This window comes from Panthera tigris, chromosome F3 (genome assembly GCF_018350195.1).
Source record: "Panthera tigris isolate Pti1 chromosome F3, P.tigris_Pti1_mat1.1, whole genome shotgun sequence".
Lineage (NCBI taxonomy): Eukaryota > Metazoa > Chordata > Mammalia > Carnivora > Felidae > Panthera > Panthera tigris.
The window spans coordinates 20,971,769-20,987,119 of NC_056678.1; the positions used below are offsets into that span (position 1 = coordinate 20,971,769).

Here is a 15,351-nt window from a genome sequence, read left to right on the forward strand (position 1 = left end):
TATATCCCAAACTTTACAATGTATTCCTTGATATTAAAACTCTTTTTTCTAGCAAGAGTTACATAGGATGTGTTCAATAACTTTTAACTGAATGAATGACCAAATTATACAAAACTATAAGTGACGGGAAATAGTGAGATGTATTTTAATCTTAGAATAGCATTAACCAATGTTTTAAAAATGGCTTCATAACTGTCTACAGAAATTCCTGTAGTAGGTTGGATCTGTAATTTTCCTGATAGCTTTAGAGTTTACTTCACTTCTTCACATTCCTTCCTCCTAAGAGGAATGTCTCCTTAAAATTTCAGAGCTAATTAAATTTTGTCCCACATTAAGATTATGACAAATCTGAAGTTATGTCCAGATGTCCTGAAAAGTTAACGCGAATCGGATGTATTATTGCTCCTTGTTTACATGCAGTTACAAGGAATGGAAACAGCTGTACTAAAGTAACCAATTAGGATTACCAAACAAATAAAACACCCTATTCTATGAAACATCCTTCAAACTGATCACATGTACTAGGGTTTCCTTTATTCTAATAAGAAATCATCCACTCTAGCGGAATTTCCATTGGGCTACAAAATGCCAATCCTTTATTAAAATGAAAAGAACTGTTGAAAAGTATAGAGAATATTTGTAATATTTATCAGGTTCTATAGCGAGTACCACATGATCCACACTGACAAACGTTTCTTGCCAGTAATGGTGGTAACAAGATTAGAATGCTTTGTGATTATTACTCTATTATTCTGTTTAATTATTATCAAACAGTTCAAGTTCATTTTCTTCTTGTTGTATAGAAGTCCCCTTGCTTGAGATAAAGGGTAGAGGAACAAAATCAAGGTTAACAAGAACTTGTGTACTCTCCGTGACCAACTTAGAAATAATAATTAAGCCGATATTGAAGCCAACTCTTAAATCCTAGCGAGCCAAAACCAGCAAAAACCATACAATTATACCTTACTTTGTAAAACCCAATATATGAACACTTAAGGTTTACAAAATTAATAATTTTAGTGAACATCTACCATACACCATGCTGAGCTTCAGAATATCAAGATTATAAACCACTAATAACACCATTTGGACTTACTATAAAAGACTACTCTCCGTTCTTTCCCCCAAATCTGCCTCTCCCAAAGAATTCCCTGTCTCAGTCAACAGTAATTCCTTCTTTTCAGCTGCTCAGGCCAAAAGCCTTCAAGTTTGAGTACAAACTTCCAGCTATAACATGAATAAGTTCTGGGCATCTAACATATGATTATAGTTAATAATACTGTATTATATACTTGAAAGTTGCTAAGCCAGCAGACAGTAAATGTTCTCACCACAACATAAGAAATGATAATTACATGTGATGCAGGTACAGCTAATGCTATGGCGGTAATCACTATGCCATATGTAAGTGTATCAAATCAACACACTGTACACCTTAAGCTTACACAATGTTAAATGTCAATTATATCAATAAAGCTGGGGGAAGAGAACCTTGGAATCCCCATGGACTCCTTTTTGCTCTTACATACTACAACCAAACCATAAGGAAATCCTATTGGCGCTGCCTTCAAAAATATACCCAGAATCTATCCACTTCTCACCCCCTCCACTATTTCCTTGTTACCACCATCATCTCTCAGCTAGATTTCCCCACACTCCTGATTTCCATGCCTCTATCCTTATTCTCTCCTGTCTATTCTCAATACACCAGCCAGTGTTTAAAGCGTAAGTCAGATTATGTGACTCCTCTGCTCCAAACTCTGTGATAGCTCCCTACCTTCGAGTGAAATGTGAAAGTCCTTACAAGAGCCTGCGAGGTCCCTTGCAACTTGTCTTGCCCAATTCATCTGCCTACACTCCTCCCTAGTTTACCTCGTTTCGCATACTGGCCTCCCTGCTATTACTCGAACAAGGCAGGCACACTCCTGCCTCCGGACGTTTGTCCTGGCTGTTTCTTCTGTCTAAAACATTCCTCCCCAGACATTCACATGACACTTAACTCAAATGTGACCCTCCTGGTACAGCATTCTCGGACTATTCTATTTTAAAATGCAGCTATTCCTGACAGCACTCCCACATACCCCCCTCCCCATGTCTCCTTCCCTATTTCTCTCCAGAGCTCCTCTTACTACAAACTATATACTTATTACATTCATATATATTATTTAACTGCCCCCAACTAGAGTATCAATTTTATGAGGACAAGGATTTTTGTATGTTTTGTCCACTGATAAATTCCAAGCACCCAGAACAGTGCATGTATGTAAGAGTCTCTCAAAACACATTTGTTGAATAAATGAATCACGGGTACTGTTATGCTCACATACTGTACCACTATGAGAGGACAGAACAGAAAACCAAACTCTGGATCAGAAAAGGTTTCAGAGAAGAGAAAGCACTTAAATTAGGTGAACAGGAACTGTGCACTCACAGTGCACAGGCTGTCAGTGTGCAAGGACAGGTCTATGACATGTGATTCATCTGAACTGAAGAGAAGCTCCATCAAGCTTGAAAGGTTTGTTAAAGGCATGAAGTTCAGTTTCTTCAAAACCACACTCTTTGAAAAATGGCAAAGAGCACAATTTGATGCAAACTTAATAAGATGTATAGAGGCCAAACAATACTGTACCTTTCTCAAATATACAAAATAACAAACACAGGATAAAAGTTATTTTTGAGGCCAAAGTACTAAAAGAACCATGACTTGGAAAACAATCCTTTTCACTCCCCACCCCGGTTCTTCCCATCTCTACTTTTATGATTTTTTTGGTCAAGTCAAAGATCTTATTTCCTTCCTTTCTTCTTTCTTCCCCCTCACTCTTTTGTTCTCATAGAACTAATAAGGGTCAATTTCCTGTACAATCCGTCTGCACAGGATATCCATTTAAACGCCATCCTATCCGCTAAGCATCAAACAAAAGGAAAAATGTTCCAAAGACAGAAAACATCCTAACATTTTCCTGAGGCCAAGAATGAACACGTATTAAATCATAAAGAACTAAATGCAGGAGAACAAGCTAAGGAATAGTGGGCGGGGGGGGGGGAGCCTATAGGAAGAGCAAGTAAATAACAGTGGTATCCAGCGGGTCGCAGTCTATGTCACTTTCCTCGTCAGCTTAAAAAAGACACATCTGGATGATTCAGATGTACTGAGCCTATACAAATGCAAGTGTGAAGGCTGGAAATAGTTTTGAAAAATGTGAAATCACTACTATATATTAGGTATGCATTATATTACATAACGGGTTAATTTTTCGTTAATCACGGTTTTTGAGGTAGATTATGGAGCTAAGATGAGAGAACGATATAGGACCCAGGGAGCAGAAATAGGGTTGTTAAGTAAAGGTTGATTTTATTACTTTTTTCTACTGACAGACTTGCAGAAGACAATAAAAATAAGGCAAAACATAGAAACGGCAGTTTTTAAAAAGTAAATTATCAGGATTAAACTAGTTAAAATCTAGAATAAAACTCAGACTCAAATTCAGAGAAAATTCCTAAATTTAATGTTTAATTTTATTAAAAAACACTTTTCACCAATCAGTCGTTCAATAACTTTTATCAGTTTAATTAGAAATTGTCAGATAGTGGGGCACCTGGGTGGCTCAACTGGTTAAGCGTCCAACTTCGGCTCAGGTCATGATCTCACGGTTCATGCGTTCAAGCCCCATGTCTGGCTCTGTGCTGACAGCTGGGAGCTTGGAGCCTGCTTTGGATTCTGTGTTTCCCTCTCTCTCTGCCCCTCCCCTGCTCACACTCTGTCTCTCTCACTCAAAAATAAATAAAACGGTAAAAAAAAATTTTAAGAAACTTGTCAGATAGTAACTGGAGAAATAAATATACAAAATTTTCAGTTGAGGCATTTCTAAGCATTTTACAAACCCTTATCTTGCCAGAATTCTACTTTACCTGACTGCATATTCTCTGAGAAGCTAATACTTTTTTTTTTTTTTGGAAAGAACATGCGAGTGGGGGAGAGGGACAGAGGGGGAGAGGGAGAGAGACAGACAGACAGACAGAGAGAATGAGAATCTTAAGGGATCCTGAGCCGAAATCAAGAGTTAGATGATCAACAAACTGAGCCACCCAGGTGCCCCCAAAGCTAATACTTTTTAATACTGTTTATGTAAGGTGGTTGGAAAAATCATTCAACAGTTCTCAAGGTAACTTAAGTACTTCATCTCAAGCCATATGTATCTTAACACCACAAAATACTACATATCACTCATTTATTCTTTCCTTCAGTAAGTACTTACTGAGATCCTACTATGAAATACCAGAAAAAAAGCAAATCGTTCCTAAATGGATGATGAAGTATAAACCTGCAGAGAAAAGTTTCCTTGGAGAAAACCTGTTTACAATAAACCACCACATACGCTTTTAAAAGAGGGAAACGCCCTAAGGAGACTCATCTTTTGCATCACTTAAATTAACTTCACTGGTCGAAACTGACGACAGTAACAGGAGTAGAGAAAATTTTTTGAAATCTCCATTCATGTTTGATTATTGTGAGTATCAACCCTCCCCCAAACTATCACCTTTGAACCATACCTGTCACGTTGGGTAGAGCAGTTTCTGAGGCCTCACTACTGCACAGGCAGCAAAGCGATGTGTCCTGATCTCTGCCATAACTATTGGGTGGAAGCAGGACTGTTCCAAGGACCATTCCTCTGCCCAGAAGCACAGAAGTTAAACTGTTCTATGTAGAGGAAGTCTTAGAATTCCACTCCCTGACAAGCAATACCACATGCATGTGACATTTACTCATATACTCAGTGGCCAGAGGAAACCAATAGAAGGGTAAGCATTTACAAGTCCCAAAGTGGGCGGAGAGTAACCCAAAGGAAAGTGTCTAGTAATCAGCAAAGACTGAGTCAGATTGAAGTTACTTCAGAAGAACCTTTGGAAATGTTTTGAAAAATAAGTAAAAACCAACATACACATGAATAACAAATACAAAAATATGTACGGATTAGTATATATAGATGGGATTTCTTTCCTAAATGGATGATGAAGTAAGCCTGTAGAGAAAAGTTTCCTCGGAAGAAACCTGTTTACAATAAAACACCACATACACTTTTAAAAGAGGAAACGCCCTAAGGAGACTCATCTTTTGCATCACTTAAATTAGCTCAAGTAACCACAAATCCAAAGTGAAAGAAATAGTTACAATCTGATTCATGAACAAAGAAACCAGGAAATGACTGCCTTCACTAACATTTCAGCTCTACAGCTTAATACGGTTAAAAATACAGCATGAAAAAAATATATGGCATGATTGCAACACGGATGGACCTAGAGGGTATTGTGGTAAGTGAAAATAGACTGAGAAAGACAAATACCATGATTTTATTTATATGTGGAATCTAAAAAACAAATGAGTACACAAAAAGCAGAAACAGACCCATAAATACAGAGAACCAATGGTTGTCAGGGAGAAGGGGGTGGGCAGATGGGCATTTGGATGAAGGGGAGTAGGAGACACAGGCTTCCAGTGGTGGAAGAAATAAGTCATGGGGGTGGAAGACACAGCATAAGGAGAGAACACTCAATGGTATTGTGACAGCACTGTGTCAGCTGGTGACTACATTTAATGGTGAGCACAGTCAAATCACTATGTCTGTACACCTGAAACTAATACAACATTGTGCTAAGTATACTTCAATTTAAAAATAACATTTTAGGGTACCTGGGGGGCTCAGTTTAAGCGTCTGACTTCGGCTCAGGTCATGATCTCACTGTTTGTGAGTTCGAGCCCCATACTGGGCTCTGTGCTGACAGCTCAGAGCCTGGAGCCTGCTTCAGATTCTGTGTGTCCCTCTCTCTCTGCCCCTTCCCAACTAGCGCTCTGTCTCTCAAAAAATAAAATAAAAACGTTGAAAATAAAAAAATAAAAATAACATTAAAAAAATAAAAAACTGACACGATAATGTTGAAAACTTCTGAGTGTTAACACTTATAAGTTTTTTTTTTCCTTAATTGTTTTAAATGTTTACTTTTGAGAGTGAGCAGGGGAGGGTCAGAGAGAGAGGGAGACACAGAACATGAAGCAGGCTCCAAGCTGTCAGCACAGAGCCTGATGCAGGGCTGGAACTCACAAACGACCTGAGCTGAGGTCAGACGCTCAACCGACTGAGCCACCCAGGCCCCCCCAAACTTTTAAAAGTTGTAAAAGTAAAAAGCTAGTCTTTATTAATATAAGGAACAAAGTTAAGTAAAATGTAAAAATCTGAAAATAAGAGTAACTTGTTGAGAATTAAGCTAGGAAAATCTGCAAATAATACACTAAATTATTTAGTGGTGTCATCTACAAAAATAACACAAGAATTTTTGTAACTATACAGTTAAGAACACTCATTGATCAACATTTACTAAGTACCTACTATGTACCAGCCACTGTGCTAGGTTTCAGGTCAACAAAAGAAACAGGGTAAAACTGTAAGATACCAGGACTGAAATAGCCTTCCATGAAGTTGAAACAAATTATAATGTCACCTCAGAGAAAGAATGTCTCTGACATAGGTAATTATTAATAGCTTAAAAAAACAAAGCTTATACTTTCAATAAAATGACCCTTTATAAAACCAGTATTGTTAACATCACAGAAAAAGCAAGAGTTAAATGACTAATGGTTACCTCAATTAATGACTCAGTGTTCAAACACCAGGTTGAATTTCTCCTTCCCTAGATTATAAAAAATATAAGAGAAAGGAGCTCCATAATCCATATTCTAAACATATCTATATTCCATACCACGTAATTTACTATTCAGTTAGTAAATCTGCTCTTCAATTTACCAATAATTAATAGTTACAACTTAGGAAACTAGAAAAATTAAGAAACTACAAAAGCATAATGTAAAGAAAACGAATATTTTTGTGCTGCTATGCTGCTTCCATCTAACCCATGTAATAGCTTTTAAACGTTTTAAAGAATAAAATGAAGACTGCATACAAAACTAATCACCAAAAAATGATACATGAAAGCCTAAGAAAATTAAACTCAACAAAAGTATTAGTAAGACACGTTTTTTTTTTTAATTTTAATGTGTTTTTTATTTTTGAGGGAGAGAGGGAGGGAGGGAAGGGCAGAGAGAGAGAGAGAGAGAGAGAGAGAGAGAGAGAACATGAGCAGGGGAGGGGTAGAGAGAGAGGGGGACCCAAAATCTGAAGCAGGCTCCTGGCTCTGAGCTATCAGCACAGAGTCCGATATGGGGCTCAAACTCACAAACTGTGAGATCATGACCTGAGCCAAAGTCGGATGCTTAACCAACTGAGTCACCCAGGCACCCCAAGACATGTTCTCATTTTAAAAATTCTTTTTCAGTTTATAACAGTGATATAGCTCATTATAGGAGATTTGAGAACTATATATAAATAGAAAGGCAACAGCACATCACCCACTTCTACATCCTCATTTGTTGAATTATTAAAGTAACATTGATACCTTTGCATTTGGCTCTTTTAATCTGCATAGTGTTTCATTCATTCAGCCAATATTTACTGAGTGCCTACTAAGTGCAAAGCACTTTACTAGACAGGAAATATCTATTAGATGCTAAGCAAGAAATAAAGTCCATGAGAGATGAAGATAACAGGCTGGGAGGGGAGGAATTTCACTACTTTAAAGAAGGTGACATTTAAGTAAATGCCAAAAGCAAAAGAAGAATCTAAGCAGAGAGAATATAGCAAGTGCAAAAACCTAAAAGTAGGAAAGAACCTATAGGAAATGAAAAGTGTGGCCTGTAACTGAGAAAGTCAGAAAAGAAGCATGAAAAGAAGTTAGTAGGGTAGACTGGCTGGATGACCAGATCAAGCCCATAAGGGTTTAGGATTCTTTTCCAAATACAATGGTAATTCACTGAATAGTTTTATGCCAGGAGGTCGTATGTTCTGACTTCCATTTTGTAAAAGACAAACACTCTGGCTACCGGGCGGGGAAAAAAATGGATTAGATAAGAAATAACATCAGAAATAGGTAAATATGCAACAGTTCGAGAATGGACTCACACTGGCTTGGAAAAGAACGGTGTCATGAAGACAAAAGTGGAAGAATTTAAAGATCCAGTTTACAGATGGAACTGACAGGGCTCACAGATCACTTAGATATGAGGTAAGATGAGGGTGAAAATAAAGAAAAGCTGCCAAGTTGCAGGCTTGAATAAGTGGGCAGATGGCTATGTAATTTACTCGAAACCAAGAGCGCTGTAAATCAAAAGTTCCACTGTAGACAAGTAAATGTGAGGGATATAACTAAGCACCTTGATCTACAAATCCGAGGCTCAGAGAAGATCTTGGGTGTCAGACATCAGCATATAGATGGTGTCTAAAACCATGAATCTGGATGAGATCACTTAGGGAATCAAGAGTTAGGTGAAAGTACAGGATCATGCTTAGAGGGGGAACGATGACTTCAATACTGCAGATTTCTCATTTGAAACATGGAGGCTACAAAGAAGGGAAAAAACATGATCTTAAGTGCTTAGAGAAAAAACTGTCAACCCAAAATTCTCTGTCCACAGAAAACATCCTTCAGAAATGAAAGTGAAATAAAGACATCCTCAGCTAAAGGGAATAACTTGTTGTCAGTAGATACGCTCTCAAAAAATTCCATTCAGACATAATGGAAATAATACCAAAAGGAAATTTTCGAATATTAGGAATAAAAAAAGAGAAATAAAAATGGTAAATAGAACACTCTTCTGCTCTTGAATTCTTAATATTTGACAGTTGGAAGCAAACAGTGTAATGCAATCTGTAGGGACTTGTCAATGCACGTGGATATATGACAACTACAACACAGGGAAAAGAAAACTCTTATGATGGTAAGGTTTCATATTTCACGTGAGGTGGCCAAATACTGAATCTAAGGAGAATGTGAAAAGTTTGGTATGTATATTGAAATCCATAGAGCAACCACTGGAAAACCTATACAAAGAGATACAACCAAAAACAACAGATAAGCGAAACATGTTAATAATCCAAGAGAAAGCAGGAAAGGGGAAATAGAAGAACAGAAAAAAATTAAATGGTAGACCTAAATAAATCCAAACAAATCAGTGATTAGCATTAAATAAAAATGGTCTAAATACAATTAGAAGGCAGTTTGTCAAAATAGATAATGTCTGATCCAACTACAGGCTATCTAAAAGAAACCCACTTCAACTGTAACCACAGAAGTAGGTTAAAAATGAAAGGATGAAAACATATGTTTACACAAAAACCTGTAAATGACCATTTATAGCAATATTCATAATAGCCAAAAGTGAAAACTTTAACTGAAATGTCCATCAATTAATTAATGTATAAATAAAAATTGTTCAGCAATAAGAAAGAAGCACTAATACACAAATGAACCTTAAAAACATGCCAAGAGAAGGAAGTCAGTCAAAATGAATACATGTTGTGTGATTCCATTTAGATGAAACATCTAGAATTGGTAAATCCATACAGAAAGAAAGCAGATTAGTGGTAGCCTAGGGTCAGGATGTGGGGAGGAATATGGAATGACTGCTACTGGCTATGGGGTTTCTTTTTGAGGTGATGAAAATATTCTAAGATTAGGTTGTACTGATGATTGAAAAACTCTGAATATACTCAAACCACTGAATCATATACTTCAAATGGGTGAATTTTATATGTGGATTTATATCTCTATAAAAGCATTAAAAACATTACGCTATGTGAAAAAGGCCAGATTTAAAGTCTACATATTGCATGATTCCATTCATATGAAATACCCAAAAGAGCACATACACAGAGACAGAAAGCAATTTAGTGGTTACCTGGGACTCGCGTAGGAATGCTGACTGACTATAAAACAGTACAAGGAACTTTTGGGTGATGAAAATGCTCTAAAACTGGATTGTGGTGAATGTTACACAACGATGTACATTTTTAAAAATCACTGAATTGTACATCTTTTAAAACTCAAATAAAAGCTCAATAAAGCTGTTTTTCTTAAAGCACAAAGGTTAATAAACAAAAAGCAAAATCAGACTTTTGTCTGAAAGATACTGTTAAGAGAATCAAAAGATAAGTCATAAACAGGAGAAAACATCTACAAATTACATTTTTTTTAAGTTTATTTATTTTGAGAGAAAGTACACGCATGCACCTACATGTGTACAAGTAGGGGAGAGGTGGAGAGAGAGAGGGAGAAAGAGAACCCCAAGCAGGCACCACGCTGTTGGGGCAGAGCCTAATGTGGGGGTTGAACTCACAAACTGAGATCATGACCTGAACCACAATCAAGAGTCAGACACTTAACCGACTGAGCCACCGAGGTGCCCCTGCAAATTATATTTCTAACAAAGGATACACAGCCAGAATACATCAAGAACTTTCAAACTTACAAGTATGAAAACAAATCACTCAATTAAAAAAATGGATAAAAATTCTCTTCACCAAAGATAATACAGGAATAACAAATAAGATGTTCAACATCAGCAACCATTAAAGAAATGCAAATTAAAACCACAATAAGATACCACTAAACATGTACTAGGAGTGAGTAACCTAAAAATACTAAGAATATCAAATACTAACTATGGATGCAAACCAGCTGGAACTCTCATAAATTGCTGAGTAGAATGCAAAATGGTACAGCCATTCTAGAAAGCAATTTGGCAAAATCTTGTAAAACATCACTTATCATATGATCCAGCAATACCACTCCTAAGGATTTGTCCTGGAGGAACGAAAACTTATATTCATATCTACACCTGTTATGTGAATGTTTATGGCAGCTCTATTCCTAACTTCCCCAAACTGGAAATTAATCTAAACATCCTTCAGTGGATGGGTGGATAAACAAACTCCAGCACATCCATACAAGGGAATACTACTCAGCAAATAAAAAAGGAATGAACTACTGCAAAGGGAGAGGAAGCGTCTCAAGCAGACACCACGCCCAGTGCAGAGCCTGACGAGATGCAGGGCTCAATCTCACAACCATGAGATCATGACCTGAGCTGAAATCAAGGGCTGGGCACTTCACCACCTGAGCCACTGACGCACTCCCGGAGCTGTCGTTTTTATAACGGCATGTATTTCTCGGAGTGGAGAGCCATACCTATCCCCAAACAGACCACTATCCCTTTTTCCTATCAGCATGAAACAGCATCACAGAGTCCTACACACAGAAGTATTTGAAAGGGGTCTTTCAACGACTATTTCGGGATCTAATGGTAGACCTTTAAACATGTTCAATTCCATTATTATTGAGCTGAAGAAACAAAGCTAGTGTCAGAACCAGATGATCTCTAGGATGGCAGCTGCCCCAGCCCTGCCTGTTACTATTAACCCTTGCCCCTCAACCTCCCAACACAGCAGCAGACTAGAATTCTAAGACAGGAGAACACCACTCCCACACTGTGCTACTTTACTCCTACATTCACCTCTTGACCTTTCCTTTTGTGAACTCAAGGCTTTAGAAACAAAAAGGTGGCCTCTCATTACAAAAATCAATCCCTAATATTGAGGGTTTTTTAGTGTTTTTTTTAATCCAAGAGCTCAGGCTCTATATTAAGTAGCGCTGGGCTCTGCCATTCAAAAAGTGAGGTGTCACTGGTTATTTAAATATTTGAGAGTACAATTTCCATTTGTACAACGGGGAAAATGGTAAGTACTTTTATGGAGTTCTTACACGAGATTAAATTCATGTAGAGTGCTTGGGGGAGAATCTGACACCATAACTGAACACTAGTTCTTTCTGTAGTCTAAAAGGGGCACCTTCCTGCTTGGAAAATAAATCTATTAAAAGGTAAGAAAAATTTGTTGGGCTCGAGTTAAAAGATCTGTAGGGCTAACAAGATGTAAAAGGTACAGAAATAAAAGTAAGCAACTGAAGGGTCTCTAAACTTTTCCAAGAGTAACTCTCTTTAGGTCAGTTAGTAATAGTAGGTATAGATTATCTTCTTGGCTCCCATATAGCTCACATTTGAATACATCACAAAAAGTCACAAAAATCAAAATGGTGTTTTAATCAGGACTATGCTCAAGCTCTTCCTTTGTCTATTCAAATCCTGTATTATCTTTCAAAATGTAGTTCAAGTTCCTAGATTCTCCCTGGACCCAACCTCTGACCATTTCTAATTAAGTAATCTCTTCCTTTGCCTAAAACAGCAACTGTCATACTATAATGGGACATCTTCTATAGTGTAGTTACTATAATTTATTCATTCCTTTTTTGTGTGTCTTTTTTCCTCCAATAAGATTAAGTTTTTACAGGTACAGAACCATTATGTTTCTCTCTCCAATGAAACCCAGCAAATAAATAATGATTGGTAAAAAGGATTAACACTAAAGCCTTGCATTCACAAAAGGAAAGGTAAAGGGGTGAATACCAAGAGTAAAGTAGTACAACGTGGAACTGGAGTTCTGCTGTCTTAGATTTCTAGTCAGCTGCTATGTTGGGAGGCTGAGGGGAAAGGATTAGTAACAGGGTGATTAATAACAAGGCTTAATAACTCAAAATTCAGTGTGAGACTTGTCACAAAAATAAAACCTATTATAACAGCATCTTTTCCCTTTCTCTACACCAGTGTTCCTCAAATTTTTTTTTCATTATCACCACTCCAAGGATTAACATTAAATTTAACTTAAATTAACTAGTTTAATTCAATTCAATTTCTCCCTAACAAGAGAAATTAAAAACTGAAAGGATAAGATTTTGTAGGGTAGCATTGAGCTTTGGAGGATTACAAACCAATGTAAATACCTAAGTTATTATCACCCCTGCTGAGAACGCATGCTCTACACCTAGACAAATCTTCCAAACACTTGGAAGGTCCCAAGAGGATTCATTTGTTCCTGTTAGAGTAGGGGCTTGTTCTAATTACAAAATCATAGATGTCAACAGACTTGGATTCAAAATTTTCTACTACAGAGAAAGGAAGAGCACAGTTTCTAAGCAGCGGGACACACACACACACACACACACACACACACACACACACACACTCTAAACAAAGAGAAGAAAAAGGATTGAATACTGTGTTTTACAAGACCAATTAAGACATGGGGGAACCTGGGTAGGCTAATAACTAATACATCTTCAAAAAAACACTCCTTAAATATGTGTTCAACATTTATTCAGCAAGAGGCCTGAAGTTAGCCCTGAGGGAGAAGGGAAAGCAGAAAGGAAGAAGTGGTCCTGAATAATTCAAGTCCTGACTCCACAAAAGGCCCTGCAGCGAATCAGAATTACCCACCTCAGCAAGCACTTTCCCACGCCCTTTGGTGGTCTCAGGCTCTAGCCCAGACATCTTATAAACATATTCCCCAACACCACAGATAATACTCTTTATAAGAGGCTTTTTAGAAAACAATTTCTTCACCCTGTTACATTTCCAGTGAACCTTTAGAAAGTGACACTGGAGAGGAGCCTGGCTGGCCCATTCCTTAATCCAGTTCAGTGATTTTGCTGCATGAGAAACTTGGCCTGATTACAAGAGAAGAGAAGCCTGGAAATGTATGTGTGTCTTAGTCGGGTAACATGAGATATTTGTGGGCCCAACGACAGCCAACCTGGACATCCAGACAAAAGAATTCAGACTGTATTGGGATACAATAGGTAATCATTCTACATTTGTGAGAAGTAGTAACACATTGATTGTGGTATTTAAAGAAGACTGGTCTCCAATGCTCCTGATGGACCTCCCTGCAGTTAAAGAGAATAACTAAAAGTCTGATAAGCAGGGATGATAAGGGCATGGTCATGGAATGGACAATGACGATTCAAGAGATCCTTTTTTTAAAGATTTTATTTTTAAGTAACCTGTACACCCGACATGGGGCTTGAACTCATAACCCCTGAGATCATAAGCTGCATGCTCTACCAACTGGAGCCAGCCAGGTTGCCCAAGAAATCTTTTTTAATTTTTTTTAATGTTTATTTTGAGAGAGAGAGACAGAGAGCGAGCGAGTGAGCACAGGGGAGGGGCAGAGATAGGGAGAAAGAGAGAATCCCAAGCAGGCTCTGCACATTCAGCACAGAGCCCAACACAGGGTTTGAGCTCACAAACCATGAGATGATGACCTGAGCCAAAATCAAGAGTCAGACACTTAACCGACTGAGCCACCCAGGCACCCCAAGAAATCTTTTAAAGAAAAAAGTTGATAATTATCTAGGAACCAAGTAGATATAGGAAAGGAAACTAGTAAGTCTCTCTTTAGTTTGGGGTAAAATGAATATAAAGTAGTAACATCCAGATTTCAAAGACAGAGTTATAAGACTAGAATATCAATGAGGTATACTCACTAAAGACATTACTTTAGGAGTTATCAAACTGGTTCAATCTTTTATACAAAGAACAAAGTTCTGAGTACTCCATCAAGACATTTTTTTATCAACTGAAAAAAGTAGCAATAATTACAGGGTTTTGTATTCAGTTTCCTAAATACTCTCTAATCCAAAATCACTTCTTTCTGGATGGTACCAGATAACAGAAACTTCTATCCTCATTCCTCTTTCCTTCTTCCATGCATCCTCCCTAGGTGAAATCATTCACATCTACCACTTTTAAGTATAAACTCTAGGCTACTGGCGCCTGTATTAGTTTCCTGTGGTTGCTATTAACAAACTGTGACAAATTGGATGACTTAAAACACCAGATATGCACTCTGGAGGCCAGAAGTCAGAAATTGGTATCACCGGGACAAAATCAAGGTGGTGACAAGGCCTCGGCTCTCTTCAGAGCTCTAAGGGAGGACCCATCCCTCGCCTCTTCTAGTCTCTGGTTGCTACCAGCGCTCTGGGCTTGTGGACACATCACTGCAGTCTTCGAGACCAGCATCTTCAGCTCTCTCTTCACATCATCTTCTCCTGTGTGTGTGAAACCTCCCCATCTCCCTTTTATAAGGAAACATGTGATTCTACTTAGGGCTCACTGAGATACTCCAAAATAATCTCCCCATCCATCTATAAAGATATCTCCCTTGCCTGCTTTTCTGCCATGAAACATTTACACTTTCCAGGGATTAGGGCATCCGTATCTTTTGAAGGGGCACTTTTCAGCCTACCACAAGCTCCCAAATCCCACCAACCCCTAACCACTCTCCTGATCAGTTGATATATAGCCTACAGCCTATGATAAATACATGAGACAGCCTATAGCCTATCGTATATACACTTCGACACCCTGAGAGCACTGAAAACCCGCTGTTTCTACTTCTGCTTTCATTTATTTTTCAGTTTAGTGTTCACATGCGTGCATATGTGTACTCTTATAGCTGTTTATGGCATACCCATTCACCCAGGCATCCAACCCAGAAACCTCATCAGCACTCTAGAAACCTCTTCCTTCCCTGATTCCCTCTATCACTATTATTCTACAGATTCCACCTCCCA

The 15,351-nt window shown here is 38.0% G+C and overlaps 1 protein-coding gene across 8 annotated transcripts in view; it reads right to left on the bottom strand.

Moving 5' to 3' along the window:
- Positions 1-15,351, bottom strand: part of ABL2 (ABL proto-oncogene 2, non-receptor tyrosine kinase) — a 104,768-nt gene that overhangs the window by 23,293 nt on the left and 66,124 nt on the right. For 2 of the 8 annotated variants that reach the window (XM_015543812.2, XM_007096246.3), the window contains exon 1: positions 4,552-4,775. The exons of 4 other annotated variants lie outside the window; for them this stretch is intronic. In XM_015543812.2, the coding sequence (XP_015399298.2) occupies positions 4,552-4,666 (115 nt within the window). In that variant the 5' untranslated portion in view covers positions 4,667-4,775. Of the gene's footprint in view, positions 1-4,551; positions 4,776-15,351 lie in introns of those variants that run through there. 2 more of the 8 variants (XM_007096247.3, XM_007096248.3) reach the window with 2 other exon arrangements.